The sequence below is a fragment of the Pollicipes pollicipes genome, unplaced genomic scaffold (genome assembly GCF_011947565.3).
Source record: "Pollicipes pollicipes isolate AB1234 unplaced genomic scaffold, Ppol_2.1 Scaffold_7261;HRSCAF=8764_pilon_pilon_pilon, whole genome shotgun sequence".
Classification (NCBI taxonomy): domain Eukaryota; kingdom Metazoa; phylum Arthropoda; class Thecostraca; order Pollicipedomorpha; family Pollicipedidae; genus Pollicipes; species Pollicipes pollicipes.
The window spans coordinates 45,895,169-45,920,878 of NW_023597054.1; the positions used below are offsets into that span (position 1 = coordinate 45,895,169).

The 25,710-nt window shown below is 51.3% G+C and overlaps 2 protein-coding genes across 2 annotated transcripts; both read right to left on the bottom strand.

Annotated features, from left to right (window-relative positions):
• Positions 1 to 1,465: 1,465 nt before the first annotated feature.
• On the bottom strand, positions 1,466 to 3,668 carry LOC119111516 (uncharacterized). The gene is made up of 3 exons (XM_037235332.1): positions 2,639 to 3,668; positions 2,179 to 2,575; positions 1,466 to 2,079 (listed from the first exon to the last, which is right to left on the bottom strand). Exons 1-3 carry the CDS (start codon positions 3,497 to 3,499, stop codon positions 1,466 to 1,468), a joined length of 1,872 nt encoding a protein of 623 aa, XP_037091227.1. The 5' UTR covers positions 3,500 to 3,668.
• An 11,013-nt stretch (positions 3,669 to 14,681) lies between these two features.
• On the bottom strand, positions 14,682 to 25,158 carry LOC119111518 (cuticle protein 6; the record flags this gene model as incomplete). Its single annotated transcript, XM_037235333.1, has 4 exons — positions 25,140 to 25,158; positions 24,271 to 24,642; positions 24,118 to 24,186; positions 14,682 to 14,927 (listed from the first exon to the last, which is right to left on the bottom strand). Coding segments are annotated over exons 1-4 (699 nt in total), but the record flags the coding sequence as incomplete, so codon positions are not given.
• Positions 25,159 to 25,710: the final 552 nt, after the last annotated feature.

The following is a 25,710-nucleotide window of genomic DNA, read 5'->3' on the forward strand; positions in this document are numbered from 1 at the left end:
CGCAGTACGAAAAATAATGCATTTTGGGACCCACAAAAGTTTTATGCTGCATGAAAATATGCGGAGACATGGATTGCCCCTTGGAAAAACAAAGGGTATTTTGGTAAATACTCAACCTGCAATGCACTACATGCCCACCGTTCCGACTGTCAATGGAGAAGCCAGCAACAAAAACAAAACACACTGATCGCAGATCTGAACAGGGAAAACTGATCAACTTAGGTAAGTTTTACAAGTCATGCTTGCGCTTGCCAGCAAGACATGCATGACAGCCCGGCCGGTGTTTTGCACGTCCGTTTCCCAACCCTGTCCCGATCGTGCGACATTTCCCTCCGCTAATCTCACGGATTGCACGAGGAGGCTCCGGCAATCGGCCTTTCGGCGATGGGCAATTACTGATTCCGACCGCCATGGCGAAATGAGACTGCAGTCATCCGCGACCGCCGGCCATCTCCGCACGACACCGGCCCGGGCTTCCAGGAACGTCGCGCGCTGGGCGGGATCAGCTCTCTGCGGCGTTGGAGGCCCCGCGCGGCGCGCGGCGGCGGCCGGCGGCGTCCCCGGAGACTGCGATCGGCCTCGGAGACTGCAGCGGGGAGAGAGCGGTACCACCAGCCGGCACCTCCGGCCGGCGACCGGGGCCAGCAGTCGGTCGGGGCCGTGCTGACACCATCTCCGCCCTCCCAGTGTCGTGGGACGTGTTACGGCGTGACGACGGATCAGTGGCGGGATGGTGATGTCAGCATTGGGTTACCCGGCTGCAGTCGAGGGACCTCATGCTCTGCGGAAAGAGTGGGATCGGGGGTGGGCAGAACGAAGGACAGGCTTATGGGTGGCGGTGGTGGGTAGTGGCAGTCAGGACAAGCCGGGTCTTGTAATTTTAAAACAATGGAGCCAATACCATGCACGCAAGTTTGTCAAAGCAACCAAGGCTGATCAATATGCGGTTACAAGATTGTGCTTTTGTCTCTTAGTAAACCCGTTTTGGACGTGATGTTTATGCTCGAGGAGCACCAGTCATCAGCGCTCGGCGGGCCCAGGTCCGAGTTTTTCTGCGCGCCAGCGCTTCTGAGAAAAACTCGGAATGGCCAGCCGACCTTGTGACGCCCTTGAGGTATCCCTAAAGAGGCTGGGAACGGCTCAGCCAGCTGGGAAGCGCCGACTCAGAACGTAACGAGGAGGGACTCTGGTGGATACACCATGTGCGTGCTGTCTATGGTCCGCCGTTTCTGTGTTGCACCGCTCCATGTGATAACTGCATATTGATCTGCTTCTTGGAATTGCTGTGAACCATCACTGATATTACTGGAGCTGGAGCAGCCTGTGGAACACTTTGATCCAGTACATACGCAAGTTAGCGTCCACATTGGAATAAGCCTTCCGAACATCATAAGCGTAGACGTGGACACAAACACGAAGCCAGCGCGCCCTGGCCGGCCGAGGCCGGACGGACGCCGGCGTACCTTCACAACCGCCGGAAGCCGGAGTGGTGCGAGTGATGGCTGAGCTGCGACACCGAGTCGGGGCCGCGGTACATGCCGGGCCGCACCTCGGAGCGCTCCAGCTCGTCGGCGCTCAGGTCGAGCTCGTGCATCATCTGCTGCATCTCGCGGCTCTTGCGCGCCTCGTTACGCGAGTGCGGTCGCGCCTCGCCGCCCTCCAGATTGGCCAGCGAGCCATATGAACGCGACCGGTGCTCCTGCTGGATCGAGAAGCCGAACGCCTTCTCGTTCAGGTGGTTGCGCCGCTTGTAAATGCCGGTGTTGGGCGGCGACTCGGTGGCCTCCTTGCGTGGCTTTCGGCGCACCTTGCGGCGCCGGTCGACGGTGGCGTACTGCTGCTGCAGCAGGTAGGCCTCGTGCGGGAAGTGGCCCGGCTGGTAGGAGGCGGTCGGGCTGAGCGGGCGCGCCGACGGCAGGTACGTCGGCTCCTCCACGGCGCGCGAGCCGGGCCGCACCGGATAGGGCAGGGTCATCACGGCCGGGCCGTAGCCGGGCATCATGGGTGGCAGCGGCACGGCCTGCATGTGCGGCGGCGGCGGCAGCGTGCCGTACACCAGCTGCGGCGGGTACAGATGCGCTGGTGGCGGGCCGCGCGCCGGCCGCACGCGCGCCGCTCGCTGCCGCGGCGAGCCGGCGCCGCGGCCCTGGCTGGCCGGCCGCGGCGCCGCGCCCGGACCCGGCCTCTCGCCGCGCGGAGAGCGCTCCTGCCGCGACGCCATGTTCAGAGCGCTGGCGGACCGCTGCGGCGGCCCGCCCATCCCGTGGCCGTTCGTGGCGTGGCTGTGGCCGTTCATACTGGGCCCGGGGCCGTGACCGTTCATGATCTGGCCGTGCCCGTTCATGCCATGGCCGTAGCCGTTCACGGCGTGAACGTGGCCGTTCATGGCGTGACCGTGGCCATTCATGGTGTGGCCATGGCCGTTCATGGCGTGGCCGTGGCCGTTCATGGCGTGGCCGTGGCCGTTCATGGCGTGGCCGTGGCTGTTGACACGTGAGGGCGAGGCAGGCGAGCCACGCTCCCCGCGCACTTTCTGCTTGCGCACCTTTTTCTTGACCTCGGTGTCGATGGGCGCCTGTGGCGGCGGTGGCGGCGGCGGCGGTGGCGCGGCTGGCATCAGCAGCTGACGAGGCCGGGCGGCGCGCGAGCCTGTCGAACCGTACACGGAGGCGCCGCGGCCGGCCAGCTCGTACTCGTTGTAGACAACCTCGCGCTCGCTGCGGCCCGAGCCGGCCCACACCTTGTGGTTCTTGTCGCCGTTGTAGACGGATAGCTCGTCACCCTGGCCGTTCTCGGGCGCGGCGCCGCCATTGGCGAGCGGCGGCGTCGCCTGCTCGGCCTGCCACTCCTCCACCTTCTCGATGACGTCGATCTGCGCCTCGGCCACCGACTGGGCGGATGTCGCCTGCGCCGGCCGGCCGCCCGGCAGCGTGCCGTAGATGGAGCCGTACAGGCCGCCGTCCATCTGGCGCGCCTGCATCGAGTCGGCGTACGCGTGGAAGCAGCAGCGCACCAGCGCGTTGGCCGGCGTCTCGCGCTTGCAGATGAAAACGTGACACTCGAGTACCTTGATACCGGTGGTGCGGCGTAGGATGGCGGCGAAGAGTGGCGGGTGAGCGATGCTCGGGCTGCGCGCGAATGGCGAGTCGAGCGGCAGGAAGCGCGCCACGCGCTCCTTTTCGCTGCCGGAGCTGGCCGGCACCAGCACGTAGCGCACGGCAGCGCAGTAGTGCAGCACCTCAATCGGAAAGAAGCGCGTGAACTTCTTCTGCTTCTCGTCCACATTCTCGAGCAGCAGGCCGTTGCTCCAGACGCTGAGCCACGAGTCGATGCCTTTGGCACCCGAGATGCCCTCGCTGGGGTACAGCTCGCGCAGTGGCTCCTGGATGCCCTGCAAGCCGTCCTTGGTGATGTGCGGCACCGATGAGCCTAGGTAGAGCACGCGACACCGGCAGATCGGCGTCGACTCCGACTGGGGCGGGCCGCGACGGTGCGCCATCTTTGTCACCTCAGTCACGCGCCGGGACTGTCGCAGTCACTCGCCGTGGGTCCCACAGTCACTACTAGCACCGGAGTCGGCGCCTCTGGCGACAGCTGATGACCTCAGGTCAGTCCGTCACGCATCGCAGGCGTCCGTTCACTTCGACCGCGCCCCTCCTCCGCCACGCGCTCACTCTGCACTGCGCTAGGTGTGTACAGCCTGGCAGGTGAGCACTTCGCGCATGCGCACAGGTGAGGCGTGCTGCTGGCAGCTGCCGATGTTTTGACCTTCCATAGCGGTTTCGGGGAGCCGGCAGCCAATCAACGCTCGACTCCGATTCGGCGACCAATGAATGCCGCCGTAACATCTCGCTCCGCGCTGGGAACTATACAGCATAACACCTGACCAGAATGAAATGAGACTCACCGCAGGAGGCAATGACCCGGCCAGAAAGCTCTATCCTGGTGCGCGCGCACGCTCGCCGATCGGCCGACCTGGGTCAGCAGGCGAGACGGGCAGCGGCGGCGCCACGGCGTCCGGCAGCCCTCCGCGTCACGTGCGCCACGTACCTCAGCTGCGGAGTCGAGGAATTCGCCGGAGGGCAGGCGTCTCTCCGACGCGGTCACGGGGCCGCTCGGCGGAAATTCCCGGCCGGCGTCGCTCCCCACTGCAGTCTGTGAGGCAAGGTGGCACGTCGGGAGATATCCCCGCGCCCGTTCATCAGACCGGACGCTGTCCCACGCCAACGTTGCGTGCGTGCGTAGAAGTGCTCCTCTGTGTGTCTAGAATTGCTGCCTTGCTACGCACCTGCTGCCGGACGCGGCATGCTAAACAGGGCGTCGGCCGCACACCCCCACCAACTGTTTTGTCGCGAACGGGATGACGCACGAAATAAGGCGAGCCCGGGGCCAGAAATGTTTGCATTCGTAACACTTGGAGGGCCGGGGTCCCACATTTGGAGGGTCGGTGGCCTCACAGAAGGGTGCAAGTCAACACGCTTGTCATGTCCTATGTGTTCACTCGAAAGGCAGTTATAAAATCCCACATGTGCTAAGGTTTTAAGCTATGGTGAAATGACGTACAACTGCGCTGATGAGTCAAATGTACCCTGGAAATGCAAGAGCATACTATGCACAAAACAGCCCGAGCGCCTGGGGAAATACCAACGCTGCCTGAGAGACCATAAGGGTCGCTAGGGAATTCCCCCTGGAGACGTTGTGGTTTCCTGAAAATATTCTTCTCCACGGCTGATGGTTCCTTGAGAGAGTCTCACTGATGAGAAGTGATGACTTTAATCTAGGCTTGGAGCTTTGGGTAGTGTTTTCTGAGGCTAGCTCACAGCATCTCCATGATTCCAAAGCCCTTAGGTGTGACCCCCAAAGGGGATGGGTACGACGCTTCTATTCATAGACTCGCCAACAGTAAGATATAATTCCCTAAACAGCTGTTGTCAGCAAGAAAAAATATTAAGATTTTTGATTGTTCAAAGATCTTGGGTGTACTTGGATATTGGTGTGCTTCTTCAAACTCAGATTCATGGTTTCGCACCCGGTTGAGCCAAACCAAAACGCAGCGGTAGATCCAGGCTTTTGTCATGGGGAGGGGCCGCATGAAACGTTGTGCACCCCAGAACTTTGAACCTCTCCAAAAATACTCTGATCCTACCCATCCATTTTTAAGGTTCTTATCTGGCTTTTAGTATAACGGAAACTATCTTCTTGTGCGCATCCATAGAGAGCGAGGTGTGGTGCGTGCACGCACTACATATAAGATTTACGTACACGCGCGTATACACATCAGGTATACACGCATGGAGCGTGCTCATTTTCTCCAGATCAAGTTGGATTCTACAATTTTAAAGTGCAGCATTTCGGCGTCGCAAAATGAGTTAAGTCTGGCCGTTAAATATCACCCAATCAAGCATGGCACTTGATCCCATGATTGTCGGCTAACCGCTTACGGCGACCAGTCGGCAAGCCGATGTGATTAGCTGATGCCCGATGACGATTTTTATCATGATAAACTAGTATAAAATGTGATAGGACACACACTGTGTTAAGAGTGTGGCATATAAGTTAGACGAGCGCCATACATTCAACAGCCAAGGAGCATAAAATAAACAACGTCGCTGGCGAGTACAAATTTACCGGAGCAAATGTGGCTGCTGCTATTTGTGACTAACGCGCCAAGAAAAGAAAAATTGTAACCCTGCAGGTCTCGGGCCATTGGACGTTACATTATTCAGCCAGGCACACGAGCAGACGAAGCACCATAAGTGACGGTGTGCTGGCACTCGCAGGCACATGTGGAGAATTTGGTAGCTGAATCAGGTCCACTTGATCACGCAGGAAGACCCAAGACCAATCTGGAAGGCTTGGAGCTATTAAGGGTGCACCGGCGGGTCAACAGGTACGGCCCCCACTAACAGCGTAGGCCTTACGAGAAAATGGGAATTCCCAGCATCAGCAAGCAACGAGGGCTCCCTTACTGACTATTGGGGCCAGCAGCTGACGTCATGTTCGTTTGGACGACTTCTTTCACATACGTGGAACTTTCGCGGCTGGCTTTCTGCCGGGTGGTTAGTGCCTGTCGGGCTGACAGAGAGCGTATCGCAGCATGCCGCCGAACCCTGTTTCTGCAAACAGGGTCAACTCTGCCGACCAGAGACGACGCTTACTGTCATATTGTCGCTGTCATATTGTTTTCCTTCTAGAATCTTTTTAAGAGCACTGCAGCGTGGTCTGCTCGGGAGCAGTGACTCCACACACAGTGCGAATCGATCGAGTGCGGCATGCAATACCTGCGCAAGCTAGCTGACAAGTCTACGACAAACTGGAAACTGATCTGATCGCCACTAAAACGTTACCAACAAATCACGTACATCACCTGTCCCTGCAGCGATGCTAGTCATCACGTCGCCTATGATCAGCAACGTGCGACTTTGTTGGACGATGCTTTGCTGCAAAATTCAGCGACACTGCTGCGATGGTATATGGTATAGCGCACCCGCCTGATATTTGAATGCTTCTTGTGAACTGCATGTGTGGGAAACCGCCGTAAAAACAGTGCTTTACGGCCCGTGGTCTCTAACAAGGCTTGTGGTGCAGACAGCATCAGCACCCAATTCATTGCTGAATGTGCTGACCAACTTGTGATTTCTGCCAAGATATTCATCCATCATGGTTGTATCCGGCGTTGTTGCGGAGACGTGGAAGAGTACAAACATCATTCTTATGTTCAAGAAAGGTGACAAAGAGTGCAATCAAACCATCGGTCAATATTTCTGTCTTCTTTCTTTGGTAAGATCTCAGAGGGCGTCGTCCTCAACAAACTTCAATGCAATGCCACCTACCCCAGTGCGGTGAGCGGAACAGTACGGTATATCCCAGGGCGACCTGGCAGTGCACATTTGCAGCGTTTGTCTGCAGGCAGTGTGGAGTCTCCTCAGTCAGGCGCCGCACGGATGCTGTATACACTGACCACTCGGCTGCTCACGGGCTTGCTACTGACAAACGGAAACAGTCCTACCGTTTACAATGAGATGGGTCGTCTCCAAGGGCACAGCCAGGGTCGTCCTGAAGGGGAGCTCCGGAACAACACACCACGGCGATTCTTCAAATATTTGTCAGGAGCCATTTTTGGTTGATTATCTTTTGGTTGTGGTTATATTTTCTGGCTTGGTTATGTTCCTGATCGTCTCGTGCTTGTCAGATGAGTGATGGTGAACGGCGAAGCTTCCAGTCGGAAGCCAGTAACTTGTGCTGTCGCAAAAGGATCCTCTCTGTCTGCTCTCCTCTTCTCAATGTTTATAAACCATTGAACGCCCATCATTCAACCTGGCTGCCTTCCGCGCTCCGATAAGGCTCTAATTTTGGCGAAATTGTGTCGCCACCTGACGGACAAATCTTGAAATTCGGACCCGATCGTATCAAAGCCAAGTCCATCAGTAGGTAACTAGCACTCAGTCGTATAAAATGCAAAGTATTTGTGATGACAGTCATGTGCGCGACCATCAAGGCAAAGCAAGTTTTCAATGATGCGGAGATGGAACACATTGGGGGGATTCGCGACCTGGGTGTCCCCCGTCAGCATCGGGCAACATTTTCACCTTGACACTTGTAATCAAATTTCATGATTTAGTAGTTAAGTAAATTATGCTGAGCCCACGTTACACTTCTTACTTACATTGCATTGCATTATATCACATTGCATTATTACAATGGACAGTATTATGTCATGTTCAACAGCAGCAAGTTAGTGACAAGGTCAATGGATTGCCGAGTGCATTCTGGACACGTGCGGTACGCTGCTTGCATGCGCCCAAGGACTCCCCGCCGGCCGAGTGTGAAGTCGAACCCGAGCGGAAAGCCGGCGAGACGCTGTCTGCAAAACCTCCCCGTGTCTGTGAAATGAACGTCTCCAAGTGAACATGACGTTAACGGTTTCCCCAACAGCCATTTAGCGACCTATCATTGCTTCCTAATACTGAAAAATAGTGACCCGTGCCGCGGCAGGTCAACAGCGATGCCCTCATCAACAGAGGATGGTCCTCTGAGCAAGCGAGAAGAACCCAAGACCAATGTGGGGGGCCATGAGCGATCGGGATTATCGGAAGTGCCTTGAAAACTTAGCATATAGCACCACCGGCCGCTGCGCAGGTCCTCCGAGTAAACGGGAACAGCCTATGACCAATGTGGAAAGCCGTTGAGCGATCGGGAGTGCCTTGAAAGATGGACGCACGGGGCACTGAAAACAGCGCAGCATCCTCTGAGTGAATGTGGAGCATCCATGATCAATGTGGCGGGCCTCTAAGAAATCAAAAGTGTCTGGGCACTCTTACAAAAAGGTCCCGACGACCTTGCGGACCGTAGGGCCCTCCGCAAATGGGACCAAATTGAAAATCATTAGAACATAGTAGAGGACTCCTGAGAATCGAGTGCCTTTGTGGGATCAAGTATATGCCTTAGCGACAGAGCAGGGCCCTTCGAGCAAGTGGATGCAACCCAACACCAATGCGAACGGCCCTTGAGCAGCCGACAGCACCACGCAAGGTAACATATGGTGGTCCCTTTAGCAGCGTAAAGACCCTTTCGGGCGAATGGGAAGAATCAGTGCAGGGCCCCTGATAAAAAAGAGCGCCCCGTCAGGTTAGCAAATCGGGCCCGGACAACAGCATAGGGCTCTTCAAGCAAACACAAAAAGGCGCAGTGTGCAAGGTCCCTCAGCGATCTAAGAGCTTCCGCAAGTGGACAGATATGGTCCCTGGCGACAGCTTAGGGCTCATAGATGGCGTAATGAACCCTAGAACCTCTCGAACCACCATCTCTTAATCGGTCCACTCATGGGCCCTTTATGTGTTACCTGCGGCTCTTCCCGTTCACCTGGAGACCCAAAAATGCCCGTTCTGCGCGCTTCGTGTTGACATGCTTCGTCTGTTTGGCCGACACCTTCGAAACTCAAGATCACCGCCCCCTGGCCAGCCTCTAGATTCGCCACTGTCGAAACATAGTTCACAGGTAAGTTTTACATTTAAGAGCCGCTTTAAGCTTTAAAAATTTGTTTACAATTGATGAAGCCCGCCTTTGAAATATAGATATCGCATGCAGCTTGGAATCTCTCAAGGCGGCTATGGAAATTGTAGTGTGCAAATGAGCTCCAAACCTTAATCATATGACGTGTTCTAGAGATTGCAAGAACACGACCAAGAACGACAGTTCGTGGCTTCTTTGGGAACAATGTATTAAAGCACGTCTTAGTGGCCACTGGAGCAAGACATAGCTAATACAAAACCTGGGCGGTACGGTATGCCCCCCCCCCCCCCAAATGTCCTGCCCGGACATGGATGGAAAGGCGAGGGAGCTTAGAAAATTCGCTCTCAGTCGCAGCGGAGTACTCAGGGCCGAATTTGAACATCACTTGGCTCAGTTCAGGGGATGCAGAAGCGGATCTCCGCGCTGGCAAAGGCAGATGCTCAGATAGTGTCGTAGGAACTGGTGGAAAACCCTTCCTGAAGCACACCCTCCACAGCAGCAAGACAGGCAACGAGTGGTTTCGGGGGTTCATGGAGCGCCGCCATGGGTTCGCTCTTCGCAAGCCCCAGGGTGTGGTTCCTACACACGTTACGACGATCGGTGAAGCGGGAGTGACACGCTTCTTCGGCCTCTGCCAAAAGTCGTTCTGGAGAAGAATTTTCCTCCGGGATCCCTTTGGAATATGGATGAGATAGGAACATCAATGACCAGAAGTGGGACAAAGTGTTGACCACTTTGGGAGGCCGTGAAGTGTTACCATCAGCGCTGGACGTGGGAAAACAGTCTACACGTGGCGGCGGCGAATGCCGGTGGAAACTATTTCTCACCTGCGCTCATCCAGCCACGGCTGAGGATGAAGGATGCTCTCGCTGGTTCACTCGGGCTCTGATGAAAGTCAGGCTGAATTGAGTCAGGTCTCTTCGTAACATGGCTGAAACACTTCAAGCGTGCAGCCATGCTGACAAGAAGAGCATTAAACTGCTGCTCTTGGATGGGTACCGCACGCACGAACCAGTACAAGTTGTCACCTACACCGTTGACAACGGCATCGAGGTAATCACTAATCTGGACTTTCTGCTATTGAGAATGCATACGGTGGATAACCACGACCAGCGACGATTTATATCCACTGAGTAAGTGGAGCGTGGGTGCCGACACAGTCTGGGTAAACGAAAAATGGCTCAACACCTGGCGCAGTCGATGCACGTCGCGCCTTGCTGGTTCTCACTCAGCAAGGCAGGGGAAGTCATGCATGGTCGGCGGAGATCGAATACACTGTACCCTGTGCATGACAGTGGCTCCATTTTCGCCATCCTTGCGGGACATTCTTGACCAAGCGCCTGCTCCAGGTTGTCCATCGTGGCACACAGACATACAGAGCCCTTTACTGATTTCTCGAACTCTGGGCTCAGGCGGCTGCTCTGACGACTCATCGCGACATCGTGTACTTAAGGTGAGCAATTGGACCGAAATCATTTTTGAAATTTGTATCGAACCTATTTAAAGTAAGACCGTGTCTGCGGCTCTATTGCTCCGGGCGCTGGTTGGCGAAGCGGCGATTCCGGGACAGGGTGACCACTCGCCAGTTGATGTCATGGCCTGCGAGGGAGCCAGTACAGAAAAATTTGCCGAAGTCAGGCCTGCATCAAAGACCTGTCACCAAGATTGTTCCATTCGTTAACCAACTACAGCACCGAAGTGTTCAGAACGGATGCAGAGATCCACTTCAAACATGCTATTGGTGTGCGTGGCTTCTACCTCAATAATATACGTTCTGGTGGTTAGATCCAGCTTCATTTTATGGGGCGTCCTATTTTTGTGCAATTACAGCGCAATTACCTGCTTCAGCTTGTAGCCTGCCTCAATATGACTGAAGTCCGTGACAACAAGTGGCACCGCCACGTGGCTGGGTAAGCTGCCGATCGCCCTCCAGCGATGTTGATCCACCCGTCTCTTGGCGGAGACGCTTTCCCCTCTGGAGCTGCGCTGTGGGCTGGATGCTAAAGCGATGTGGCCGTGAAGCCGTCGCGTGTCACAATCATTAAGCCTCCACAGCAGGGGATGTAGAACCGGAAAATAGTCTGGGGGCTGAGGTGGAGAAGTAGCTAAAGCTTCTCTAAAATAAACAACAACAAAACAGATTTATCCCTCAATTTGACTCACCTCCCCTCAAAGTTGGGCTGGTTGGAGTCACCCCAACTTAACGAGAAAACACAGCCCGGCTCCACCACGCTATCACGCTTTGTCCCGGCAGAAACTGTTGTCGCAGGGCACCATTTGTATCGTATTGGGCGTCGATGGTCAAAGCAGGTTTCGGTTATCAACATCGGTTCGATGTCGCGTATGTTAGGTTGGTTGCAATAAGTTGCATGTTGTTAGACGTGTACAACGTCGGGAGAAAGGAGTGTTAGTTGATATGGCGCAACTTAGATGCTGCCACGAAAACACACAACCGAGAGCTGCAAGGTGGGCTGCAGGCTGGAACGCAGCACAGGTGTCGAGCATGTTCGACACAGCTTCTGTTCCTTTGGGGGTGGTCGTTGTTGGGCAATTACCATCTCAGCATCTCAAGGGTTCTCCCGTACGGAGATGACCGGATGATTTGTCACGTCTTACGGTGTAATATATTTACGGTTTGTTTTCATTACCACGCGCTCGGGCGTGGGCTTCATTAAACCCACCACCCTCTCCGAAGGTATTCCGGAATGGTTTCCGAACGGCGCAGCGTAGCTGCGCCACATTTTGCATAGTTGTAGACAATTGAATACCAGATCGTGTGATATTAAAAATTCAGATGCACCTTGTAACGTCGCTACCCTGTGGCATGTGAAAGTCAGGCCATGAATTCTGCGAAGTCAATTTCTAGGATATCAAATATCGCAAGTGTGGATGACTCATTTACACACTATACTTTCCATAGCGGCCTCGACAGATTCCAAGCTGCGGACGATATCTATATATAAAGGCGGGCTTGATTAATTGTAAACAAATTGTTGAAACTTAAAGCGGCTCTTAAATGTAGCAATTACCTGTGAACTATGTTCCGACAGTGGCGAATCTAGAGGCTGGATAGGGGGCAATGATCTTGGTTTTCGAAGGTGCCGGCTGAACAGACGCAGCATATTAACACAAACTGCACATAATGGACATTTTTGGGCCTCCAGGTGAACGGGAAGAGCCACAGGCAACAAATTAAGGGCCCATGAATGGACCGATTAAGAGATGGTGGTTCGAGAGGTTCTAGGGTTCATTACGCCATCTGTGAGCCCTAAGCTGTTGCCAAGGCCCATATCTGTCCACTTGCGGAAGCTCTTGGATCGCTGAGGGACCTTGCACGCTGCGCTTTTTTGTATTTGCTTGAAGAACCCTATGCTGTTGTCCGGGCCCGAGTTGCTAACCTGACGGGGCGCTCTTTTTTATCAGGGGCCCTGCACTGATTCTTCCCATTCGCCCGAAAGGGTCTTTACGCTGCTAACGGGGCCACCATATGTTAACCTTGTGTGGTGCTGTCGGCTGCTCAGGGGCCGTTTGCATTGGTGTCGGGTTGCATCCACTTGCTCAGGGGGTCTATTCTGTCGCTGGAGCATATAATTCAACCTAGGCAACCTAATCTAGGCACTCGATTCTCAGGAGTCCTCTACTATGTCCTAGTGATTTTCAATTTGGTCCCATTTGCGGAGGACGCTACGGTCCGCAAGGTCGTCGGGGCCTTTTTGTAAGAGTGCCCAGGTACTTTTGACCACTTAGAGGCCCGCCACATTGATCATGGATGCTCCACATTCACTCAGAGGATGCTGCGCTGTTTTCAGTGTCCCGTGCGTCCATCTTTCAAGGCACTCCCGATCTCTCAACAGCTTTCCACATTGGTCATAGGCTGTTCCCGTTTACTCGGAGGACCTGCGCAGCGGCCGGTGGTGCTGTATGCTAAGTTGTCAAGGCACTCCCGATAATCCCGATCGCTCATGGCCCCCCACATTGGTCTTGGGTTCCTCTCGCTTGCTCAGAGGACCATCCTCTGTTGATGGGAGCATCACTGTTGACCTGCCGCGGCACGGGTCACTATTTTTCAGCATTAGGAAGCGATGTTAGGTCGCCAAATGGCTGTTGGGAAAACCGTTGGCGTTATGTTCACTTGGAGACTTTCATTTAACACACGCACACAAATATTGTACCAATGTGGATGTCTGAAGGTGTGACTACCTAGCTCAGCAGCATTGAACTAGACATGACATGGCATCTGTATTTTTTTTTCGCTCTAATTTTTAAACGTACCCTATGATATATAGGGTATGACATGCCCTTCTTTAAAGAGGGTGTTTTGCTTATGCATATGCTCCACATGGCCGGGAAGAACTCGCCGTTGAAGGGCTCAGGTCAGGCGCTGGGTGGCTGCGCTATCAAGAATCACTATCAAGTATCAAGTACCAAGTATCGCTACCAAGTATCAAGTAGGCTATCAAGTATCACTCATGGCGTTTGTGGAAGGATGTAAACTTTGGGCTTGCAACTTGATACGAAATGATCCGTTCCATGTCCGAGACAGCCAACTCCGCGAGTGTGAAACATATCATCCCGGCGAACGATGTTGACTGCCTCGTGCTAACAGAATCCGAGCAAGCACGAACTGAGAATTCCTTTGCTGGAAATGTAGCCTTAATATACCAGGAGGTGTCACCGACGTCACGTGTCAAACTTTTTCATCAGTCACGCAACTGATCGAGAATATTCGATGTTTTGAAGCTGTTGCTACGGTCATGGTACAGCTTTACTCGCAGAGTCTGTCTGCAACATTTATACATCAAATTACTTGGAAAATGCTCAGCAGTTTTTTGATGGCATCAGGTGATATAACTGAGGTAAAATAAGGCTCTCGTCGGGAGTGTGCACTGCAATACATTTCTGAAAGCTGCGCTGAAACATCTACCGCTTCCACGACGAAATGCGTTGTTGATTTCAATGTAACGTGTATAAAAACGTTTTACATGAACCGAAAGAAGAAACACCTGATTTTAACGTAAATGAAGAACAAAGGCAATCTCAAATCTGTGAAGAAGAGCGCGAAGCAGCACCACAAAACGGCCAGCACTACATCACTGCTCAACGAGCGACCCATGCAAATAAACGGCGGCGACAACAAAACGATGCCAGATCTTCCTGGTCGGTGAGAGTTGCTGCCAGGAACGTTGTATGCCCAAAGCAGCCTTCACCTATGCTGTCTTTCCGAGGGATCAATTTTTCACGCTTGCGATTAGACAAAACCCCATGAGGGCAATCGAAGTACCGCCAACAGCGTGACGGGGCACGTAAGCGATGTTTTGCACATCAACTCTCAATCACGTTGAGAGAATATCCCTCACATGGCAGCTTTCAGGTGTAATGGCAAATACACACATATAGAGCGCATAACAGTGAGCACGAAACAAAAAAGCAGGCACTTTAGAACAGATAAGCAGCGAGCAATCTGTACAGAGAAACGGTTCTTAGATATACAGACGACCGTAGGGGAGCGTCGGGTGAGTTGAGCTGTAGGAGTACGAGACGCCCTCAGGGCCGTACGTGCCCTGGAACGTGACGGGAGCGCCGGAGGCAGCGTATATCTGAGGGTAGATACCGAGAGCGGCCGCATTGTACAGGCGGGCGTGCTCCGCCTTGGCGGCGGCCACCTCGGGGGTGTCGCTGACGGGCAGAGGAGCGCTACGCTTCTTGCGGTAGTCAGGGGCAGCGGCGGCGGCGGCGGCAGCCTTGGCGTACAGCTTGCGGAACTCCGCCTTGGCGGCCTTCACATCAGCCGTGTCCTGGACGGGGGCAGGTCCGGCCAGGCTGTACACGGACGCCTTCAGGTCGGCGGCGGGAGCCACCGGCACGTTGGTGCCCTGCACACGGAAGCCGGCCGCGTCCGCCACGTAGTTGACTGTCTGGGTCAAGCCGTTGGCGTCCACGTAGCTGTAAGAGCCGACGGTGCCGCCGTAGGCGTTCTTGCTCTCCGACTTGGTGCTCAGGCTGTCACTGTAGCCATAGCTGTATTCTCCAGTTCTGCTCAAGGAGTAGTGCTGAGAGCTGACACCGGCCGGGGCGGCGTAGGTTGTGTAGGGGGCAGCAGCGTTGATGGTGTAGGGGGCAGAAGTGTAGGTAGTGTAGGGGGTAGAAAACTTCTTCTGGTATCCGGCGGCGTACGGGTATCCCGAGTAACCAAGCCCGCTGTAAGGCAGGTACTGGGCAGCCGCAACGGCCAGAACAGCGGACACTACCACCTGAAAAAGACAGTGTGAGTTTTTCATGTGCAATTTTAAACAATTAAAAGGCAAGAAAACGAGGTTGGAAGAAAAGGAAAAAACAGTGGCGCTGCAGACGTCATTGGCAAGTGGGCTTCACACAATTTTTTTCAAGCTATGAGTACCGAAGGTAATGATGAAACAATGCGCTTTAAATAAAACTGCAAGGCAGCATCCATTTAAAGTCCGCAAGACACATTCAAACATCTTAGGCATACTGTTACTCACTGGTTACATACTACGATTGATGTTACGTATCCCGATGGCGAAATTGATGAGACAAGGAAATGATTTGACACTGAGTCAGATTTCTTTCGAAATGTTAAATAACTAGTAGTATTATACTTATAAGAACCCAAGCACCTGGTAGAGCAAAACATCTCATATCAATATATATCTATGATAAACGTGGCGACGCAGGGAACCCACCAGGACTTTCATGGCTGAACTCGCTGGTGTCTGTGATGCCTGTGGCCCAGCGCCGGCCAGTTATATACCTGCTGTAGCCGGTGCTGGCTGGGTGGAGCCACGCCCATGGCGATGGAAACGCTCACATGCCACTGGAGGTGTTACCCAGCCGGCCCCGGTGGTCACTGGCGACCCCCGTACACCCGTCCACCAAGGTCGGGGAGTGGCCCGTCCCCTCATGCTAATCGCAGAGAGATGATGTTCCCGCTGAAGGGAAGTCTTGTTGCAAGGTAACAACACAAGTAAATGAGACGCCTATTATTAACGGAAGATGGTAAGAGTCCCCGACTGATAAACTACTGGGCGCGGAAAGCCACTGGGCGTCCATTACGGTAGCTGTCCTTGGAGAAGTCAGTTGCTGCCGAATGTTGCCGAGCAATGTCAGTGGCCGACTGGCCTCGATTAGCGTTGCAATCCCAACAGCGTCCGTCCCGTAATTTCATGGGGGCATGGAATGCATATCACATGTGTGCTTTGTTTTGTATACTATGTTGAGGAAGGAATTAATTGTTCGCCATGAAAAACGGCGCATGACAATCAAGTGCAAAAGCCATCGCAATCTCTTGAAATAGGATGCAAACAAGCGAAAAAAATGTCCAGCGCCGCATCACTACTAAACGAGCCTTGCTGGCTTGACCCTTGCTGGCTCATTCAGCGATGACAACGACGAAGCGATGCCCGAATTGCCTCGGTAGCAGGAGTTTCTGCCAGGAATGTTATGCGCCCTTAGGCTGCATTCACTACTAATAACGTTAAGTGTCAGCTCTTCATAATCGCGAGCAAGGAAAACTCCATGAGGATACCCGTAAGCACCGCCATGAGGATGCCCGTAAGCACCGTAAGCACCGCGCGTGACGGCGCATATGCGCCGCAAGTGCAACCATGGTCAGGTGCAACTACATGCTATTTATCGCCGTTGATTGGAAGATTTGACGTTTTGCCAGAGGCATCAATATACGTAATGCTGGGGGACGTGTTGTTTTAGGGTAGTGCGGACCATAAAGCCCCCCAGAAGTCGTCCACTTCACAGAATGTTACTCCTGACTAGGATGACTTGCGATCAGTGCCGCGGCTGCACCAAAGATCATGTGACTTCAGGGAGCAGAACAGACCGTATTGAGCGTTGCGGCACGTCAAGGTCTTGCCGAAAAATCTCGCCGTTGACCAGTAAGTTCACGATCGAATGGTAACATCAAGGTATCACAGTAAGCACTGCTTCCCCAAATCCATTCAGTCTAGAAGCTTGGTCTGGATATAAAATAGACATAATGTCATACACTAGTATAAAAGTATGTACGAATATGAGCCTTTTCAGCGCAGAAGGGTAGCGACTGCCTTGCTTGACCACCCAGTGGACTGGTATGGTCCGAGTTGGCAGGTAGGGCCCTGGAAACAGCGTAGGGCGCTTCAAGCTTTGGAAAGCCCAAAAGTATCATGGAGGACACCTTAACCATCGGTGGTGGCACAGCCGGTTCACATAATTGTACTTCTGGGCACATGGGAAGAACCCAGAACCGCTGCGAATGGACCACAAGATGCGGATGCCACGGCAGCTTAGCGTACAGGGCAACAGGTGGCAACAGTGTGGGACTCTTGAGCGAATAGGAAAAATCCTTTAGGACACCTGAGTGACCGAGAGTGCACCAGCAGGGTAACAAATAGGACCCCCGACCACAGCGTAGTGCCCTCCGAGCAAATGGGACGAACCATGCCGATGTGGAAGGTCACAGTCAGCGATTGAGAGTGTGCCGGAAAATCAACATGCAGGGTCCCCAGTACTACCGTAGCGCCCATAAAGAGCCTAACTGACCCTTTTTCTACCTCAACCATACCAATGAGTCAAAGGTTGTTTCGTTGATCACGGTCCCTTCACATTTCCTTGGGGACCATTCTGGTCGTTTGCAAGCCAGTGCTGTCAAGCATATATCACATCGATAAAGTTTATTAGGAGATAAAAGTTCTGTGCCGACATTACTCGGCCTGCAAGGTACTGTCAGGCGTTGGTGTAACAATGATGTCGATGAAATCTTGATTTTATTGCTAAAATGCAACCATATAATTTGGCTAATGGTCACAAGAGCACAAAGTGAATTTATATATAATAGCAGTAATTGCGTGCATCGGGAGTATTTTGGAATTCATGTGTCTCCCCTTATGCGCACACACACACACACACACACGCACACGCACGCACACGCTCACACATACGCACACATATTCGCACACGCGTATGCCTACGCGTACGCGGAAGCACACACACACACACACACACACACACGCAGACGCACGCACACGCACACACATACGTACACGTATTCGCACACGCGTATGCCTACGCGTACGCGGAAGCACACACACACACACACACACACACACACACACACACACACACACACACACACACACACACACACACACACACACACACACACACACACACACACACACACACACACACACACACACACACACACACACACACACACACACACACACACACACACACACACACACACACACACACACACACACACACACACACACACACACACACACACACACACACACACACACACACACACACACACACACACACACACACACACACACACACACACACACACACACACACACACACACACACACACACACACATATATACACATATATAAATACATATACATATATAAATATATACATATATATATATATAGATATAGATATATATATATATATATATATATATATATATATATATATGTATATATATATATATATACATATATATTTATTTATTTATTTATTTATATATATGTGCTTATAATATAATATATGTGGCTATATATAATATAATAATATATATGGAAATATAAAAAAGTATGTGTATATATATATATATGTATGTATATATATGTATATATACATATATATATATATATATATATATATATATATATTCATAATTTCCACCTGGTAGTTCTTCTCATGCACAGGCCACTATAATGGACAGCGCTCTTCGCCTTGGATGTCGTCATGTTTAGTTCTTGCGGGTTTTCAAACATTACATTTGATATCGGGTTTAGATTAAGAATTAGTTTAACAAAGAAAGGTGCCAAATACTCACATATTTGTGGCTCAACGGGCCAGAAGCAACGTATATCCATTTTCAAAAGCAGCTGATGGCTCTTCGCTTCATGTCGGCAACTGAATAATATGAAATGAGAGTATATGAAACACGAGAAAAAAACAATTGGATTCTGATTGAATAATACTGACTGCCGTTTTCACTTGGCAAAAAACAAAGCGGAAAAGAAACCTAATACTATTGTCGCACAGAAGCCATCATTAACATCATACACTGTGGCCTGCACAAACAATGTGATAAATCACAAAGCTGCCTACCAAAGACCTCACACCATTAAGACACTTACTCAGTTTTGTCTGCGGCAGGTGCATTGCTTGCGTAATTTATTAGTGATGTCTCTCAAAACCAAATATTAAAAAGTTTGATTCATACGTTTGTGTGTTACCGATTTGTGGTTATAAATGAGCAATGCTTCCAGAACGTTGAGGTTTCTTGTGTTGGATGCAGACACTAGAATTTCAGTCATTTGTGCGAGCATTTGGCGCGTGAGACGAGTACCGTGGACGCCTTACGCGTGATCTCTTTGTGCCACCTACGTGAGGTGCGTTGTGAGGTGTTGGGAGAAAGGTGTAATTACACCAATGTAGGATACGCAACGGAACCTGCATCTTCGTCGTTGCCAGGAAGGCTGTATCCTGCGTTGGTGCGCTTCAACATCTTTGTTTTGATTGTGTTTTTTATGATGAGATCTCCAGTTTTGCGAGCTATGTAATATATATGCAATCTAAGCATATCGCCGTCCACGCCATCTACGTTTTGTTGGCACTCAATTTTCAAATACCTTCCTGTAATTTTGTGGACTGAATTGAGATACTTACGATAGTAGATGCTTTGGATGGACTGGTTTTTAGGCTGTTGGTAGTGGTGCGAGTGATTCTAAGGCTTGTCATGTGAAAAGAGCTAGCACAGCCACCAGGACGGCATTCGCCTTGCGTTGCGGCGCGGCGAATCCAGCTCCTGCTCCCTCTCCGTCCCGATCGTCTTTTGTGAGACGGCTTTGAGAGGGACTGTTATTGTTCCGGTTCAATTCAGCTGAATGATATAAAATGTTGTTCGTTAACTGATGGTGCCTTTCCGTGACAGGGGGATACCATCATCCTTGAGGGGTGTCAACAGTTATTGTCATCTTTATTGTCATTATTATTGTCATCTTTAGACTCAAGCCATGCGACACTGCGGTGGTGGGACGGAGCCTCTAACACTGAGCTATCGGAATGCGGGACTGAGCGTGACACAAGAGAGCGAATCGTTGCATGAACGTAGTTCGCGACGGGGCTGATGTGCAGGCAGCACATCACCGTCATTCATTCACCTCACCTCATCATTCCCTCCCCCCCCCCCCCCCCACACACGTAATCGATTGTCTTTCTCATCATAGGCGTTACAGGTTGGCCTATGCCGTACAGGCGCCTGTTAAGCTGTAATGTTCGGTCTCACAATTTGTGTGTCTTGTGTTTGCATGATTTTTAACTTGAATGCCGTGAAAGTGGCGCGCGCGTTTTCTTCAAACACCATGGACGCCCATTCAAAACACCGAGGTCACCCAAGGCTCCCTTTGGGCACTTGGAGTGTCCTTTTATTCTTTAGAACCTCTTTAACGCCTTCGTGACGGTTTTAAGTGTCAGGGACGCCATTTCAATCCCGGAGGCGCCTCTCCAGAATTTGGGCACCATGTTACGTTAGGGGGGAGGGCTACTAGCCGAACGAGCCCTTGTTTAGATGTTAGTGGAAGCTATTCGAATTTTGCCTGGAAATTGAATTCAACCTTGGGAGTATTTTCGGAACCCAGGAACACCCTTTGAGCGCTCAGAGCCGCCACTCAAGATTTTGTGTCCTCTTGTTTAGACGTTTTTTTGTTCTTTAACACACGCCCGGGTGGCCGGCTAGATACCCTTCGCCCATGTGGGGGTCAATTTGACCTCCCCTGAGATCTCGAGAACTAAGAAAGCTAAACACGCCAAATTTGCAGGGTGTGTTGAAAGGTGAGAGATCTCACTTAGGTCAAAGGTTTAGGTTCCTATGTTATGACCTTCGGGTCAAAAAAAGGTCAAAGAAGTTCAGGTTCCAGGTTGGTCTCCAAAATGCCCCTAGAATCTAGATATCCGTTTTTAAGCAAAAAGTCACATTCTCATTCAAGATCGAGTGACTTTGATTGATCTTTTGGACGTCAAGGTGACCTAAATCATACAAGATTGCTTTGAGTTTTGTATTTGGCTAAGCGACAAAGATTACGCTAGGCAGTATGTTCCTAAACAAAATGTTGACCTGGGTCTTTCTAGGTCAATGACCTGTTCTGACCTCTGACAAGTCCATGGAAGATGCATAATGTGGTTCCTGTTGTCAATTAACTCGAAATGAGCACCAGAAACCATCCCATACAGCAAGCCCAAGAATAGCAAAACAGGTTGTCTTTTACCTTGGTGTGACCTTCATACCTGACCTTTGGTCAATGTAATCTGCTTATTCAACTGTTGTGTTGCCTAAGAAAATATCTTAGAGATGTATGGCTTCGTCTAACACTCCGTTGCTGGGTCAGATTGAAAGATTCCCTAGAAATTGTCCTCGCTGAAACCATGGCCTGATTTTGACCTGCCATTCGTTAGCGACCTTACAAGGTAAATTTAACTTTTTGATGCCAAACGATATGCTATTCAATTGCCTACAGCTATGCAAAATTTGGCGCGGCTACGCTGCGCCGTTCGGAAACTGTTCCGGAAAAACCCTCGGGGTTTTAATTTGCCCCCCACCCGAGCGCGTGTTAAGGCGTCCTTTCTGACATCACGACCCATCTTCAGAAGTCAGGAGCGCGGTTGGAACTTTAACGGGTGGCCATTCTGGGCTTTGGACGCCCTTTTGTTTTTAAATGCATTATTTTCACTTTCAGGACATGTTTTCATCAATAGCGAGTACCCTTTTGGCCACCGGAGGCGCTGTCCAGGGTGCTGGGCACGCAGACTCTAAAGCGGATCCTTCTCGACCTCGAAGCACATCTTTAGACCACAGGAGCATCTTGTGGTTCTTCGGGTGCACGAAGGGTCCCCGAGGTTTCCACGGTTTGGGCAACCTTAATTCTTTAAGGCATTCGTCTCGACTTCGGCACATATCTTAAAACTTCAAGGGCGCCGCTTTAGTTCTCAGAGCCGATCAGGGTATGGGATGTTATTTTTCTATTCGCTTAGGGGTTTTAGATCTGGTCCTGGGACATATTAAGAACGTCAGCGACGCTCTTCGAGACATAGGAGAGTCCCTCCACGGTTTGAGGCCCGTATGTACTCTTTAGGGCGTTTTTCTCGCCTTCGAGGCGTATCTTCGACCGTCCTTCAGTTATTGGGGGCAGTGATCAGCTCTTGGAGCGCCATTTTATTGTAAATGGCATCCTTCTCGTCCTCGGAGCACATCCTTCGGGGTACCCGAGTGAGTACTCGGAAGGTGCTATTTCAGCCCGGAAGCTTTCGATGTCCTTTCATTGTACAGGGTATCCATCTATACTCTGGGACATACTTTCAGAACTATGGGCGCCCTTTCGACTACTGGGGGTGCCTGTTGTCCCTTCCCCCAGGTTTGGGAAAGCTTTGGATCTTCATGATCATTACACCCCTTCACCCTTCTGGTCCGTGCTGGACGCCCCTTTAACAGCGCCATAATGGTAGGCCGCCTTCGCCGCCCGAGAGCGCCCCCTGGATGGGCGCCTTTCCTTTTCGGTCGGGAGGTGGCACGTGCCTCCATTGGAGTGCTCGTGTCTCAGCCCGTCCCCCCCCCCCTCTGGATCCGCCGCTGGTTGTAGATGTGTAATACACTAGTTGTGTTCACAGAAAAGCATTGTACTGGACACCTATACCCGGTTAGCTCTTTTTCCACTTGCATGGTATTCAAATGTGACTTTGGCTGACCTCAGATAACCTCTAGGTCAGCCTATAGTGATGCTTTGTCTCTGGAACACCTTTGTCCCACACCTGCACCTGATAAAATAGGTTAAACCGGAAGGAAATATTGAAAAGCATTGTTCTTTTCGGCACAGAAATGGTTCTTCTCGGAACAGAAATGGTGGGAGTAGTCTCCACTTAGCCTTAACGCTCATTTTCGTGCACTTAATATCAGTCGTGAAGTGATAAGGTAGGTTTTACTTGTATCTATTGTAGCGACAATTTTTCACATTTCGTAATCTCTGTCGGCTCTACACTTGACCTAAGGTCTAAAATAAGGCCTACACTAAGGTAGGGAAGGTGAAGTCAGCAATTGTGTATACATTCTTCGTGCTTTAAAGAGAACTTCACAACATTATCTTTGTTTTCCTTATACGACCTCTTGAAATTGAAGATATTAGTGGGGAGTCAACTTCCCCTGGCTTGGCGCGGGTTAATGGTATATAAATATATATATATATATATATATATATGTATATATATATATATATGTATATATATGTATATATATATACATATATATATATATGTATGTATGTATATACATATATGTATATATATATATATATGTATATATATATATACCTACATACATATTTATATATAAATATGTCTTTATATATATATAGTGATTTGAGCAACTTCATATATATTTTCAACACTCTACAAACGTGTTAGCACTTGATCATGACCACAGATTTAAATATCGACTTTCAACAACATCCTAATGTTTCCGTCCTGATGCCATTTAATCCATTCCTGCTGGTGTGTCCCAGATCGGCCACAGTCGGCATCAGAGATTACACTGATAATGCTGAAAAGAAGTATAGTTCCGAGACTTTTGGCTTTCCTCAATAATCACTCACCTTTATGTCCTTTGTTCCTTTCGAGATTCTGATTCGCACGCTCTCAACATTCTTGAAAGTACATACCACACATGACAGCTTTCAGGTATAATTACAAGGAGGCACAAGTAACGCATAAAATAGTGAGCAAGAAATGAAAAGTAACCACTCTAGCACAGCGAGCAATCTGTACAGAGAAATAGTTCTTAGATATACAGACGACCGTAGGGGAACGTCGGGTGAGTTGAGCTGTAGGAGTACGAGACGCCCTCAGGACCGTACGTGCCCTGGAACGTGACGGGAGCGCCGGAGGCAGCGTATATCTGAGGGTAGATACCGAGAGCGGCCGCATTGTACAGGCGGGCGTGCTCGGCCTTGGTGGCGGCCACCGCGGGGGTGTCGCTGACGGGCAGAGGAGCGCTGCGCTTCTTGCGGTAGTCGGGGGCAGCGACGGCGGCGGCGGCAGCCTCGGTGTACAGCTTGCGGAACTCCGCCTTGGCGGCCTTCACATCAGCCGTGTCCTGGACGGCGGCAGGTCCGGCCAGGCTGTACACGGACGCCTTCAGGTCGGCGACGGGAGCCACCGGCACGTTGGTGCCCTGCACACGGAAGCCGGCCGAGTCGGCCACGTAGTTGACTGTCTGGGTCAAGCCGTTGGCGTCCACGTAGCTGTAAGAGCCGACGGTGCCGCCGTAGGCGTTCTTGCTCTCCGACTTGGTGCTCAGGCCGTCACTGTAGCCATAGCTGTATTCCCCACTTCTGCTCAAGGAGTAGTGCTGAGAGCTGACACCGGCCGGGGCGGCGTAGGTTGTGTAGGGGGCAGCAGCGTTGATGGTGTAGGGGGCAGAAGTGTAGGTAGTGTAGGGGATAGAAAACTTGTTCGGGTATCCGGCGGCGTACGGGTGTCCCGAGTAACCAAGCCCGCTGTAAGGCAGGTACTGGGCAGCCGCAACGGCCAGAACAGCGGACACTACCACCTGAAAAAGACAGTGTGAGCTTTCCATGTGCAATTTTAAACAATTCAAAGGCAAGAAAACAAGGTCGGAATTAAAAGGAAAAACGGTGGTGCTGCAGACCTCATTGGCGAATGGGCTTTACACAGATTTCCCAAGCTATGAGAACCAAGGTTAATGATGAAACCATGCTCTTCATATAACAGCTGCAAGGCAGCATCCACTTAAAGTTCGCAAGACACTTTCAAACATCTTAGGCATATTGCTACTTACTGTTTACATGCTACCATTGCTATTACGTATCCTGATAGCGGGATTGATGAGACAAACAAATGATTTGACACTGCGTCAGAGTTGTTTCGAAATGTTAAATAACTAGTAGTATTATATTTGTAAGAACCCGGCCACTTGGTAAAGCGAAAAATTTCTAAAAAATATATATAGATAATATATATATATATATATATATATATATATATATATATATATATATGACAAACATGGCGATGCGGAGAACTCACCAGGACTTTCATGGCTGAACTCGCTGGTGTCTGTGATGCCTGTGGCCCAGCGCCGGCCAGTTATATACCGGCTGTAGCTGGTGCCGACTCGGTGGAGCCACGCCCATGGCGACGGAAACGCTCACATGCCATTGGAGGTGTTACCCAGCCGGCCCCGGCGGTCAGCGGCGACCCCCGTACACCCGTCCACCAAGGTCGGGGAGGGGCCCGTCCCCTCCTGCTAATCGCAGGGAGATGATGTTTCTGCTGAGGGGATGCCTTGTTGCAAGGTAGCAACACAAGTAAATGAGATGCTTATTATTAACGGAAGATGGTAAGCGTCCCCGACTGATAAACTACTGGGCGCGGAAAGCCACTGGGCGTCCATTACGGTAGCTGTCCTTGGAGAAGTCCGTTGCTGCCGAATGTTGCCGAGCAATGTCAGTGACCGACTGGCCTCGATTAGCTTTGAAATCCCAGCAGCGTCCGTCTCGTAATTTTATGCGGGCATGGGATGCATATCACATGTGGGGTTTGTTTTGTATGCTATGTTGAAGAAGGAATTAATTGTTCGCCGTGAAAAACGGTGCAT

Bases quoted from the DNA above. Each gene is read 5' to 3' on its own strand.
- LOC119111516 (XM_037235332.1), bottom strand. From the start codon at position 3,499: ATGGCGCACCGTCGCGGCCCGCCCCAGTCGGAGTCGACGCCGATCTGC. The intron at 2,576-2,638 runs GCCCGGCCTCGT...CCGCCGCCACAG, and splicing joins GTTCGACAGGCTCGCGCGCC to GCGCCCATCGACACCGAGGT. The intron at 2,080-2,178 runs GTCCGGGCGCGG...GCCCGCCACCAG, and splicing joins TCCGCGCGGCGAGAGGCCGG to CGCATCTGTACCCGCCGCAG.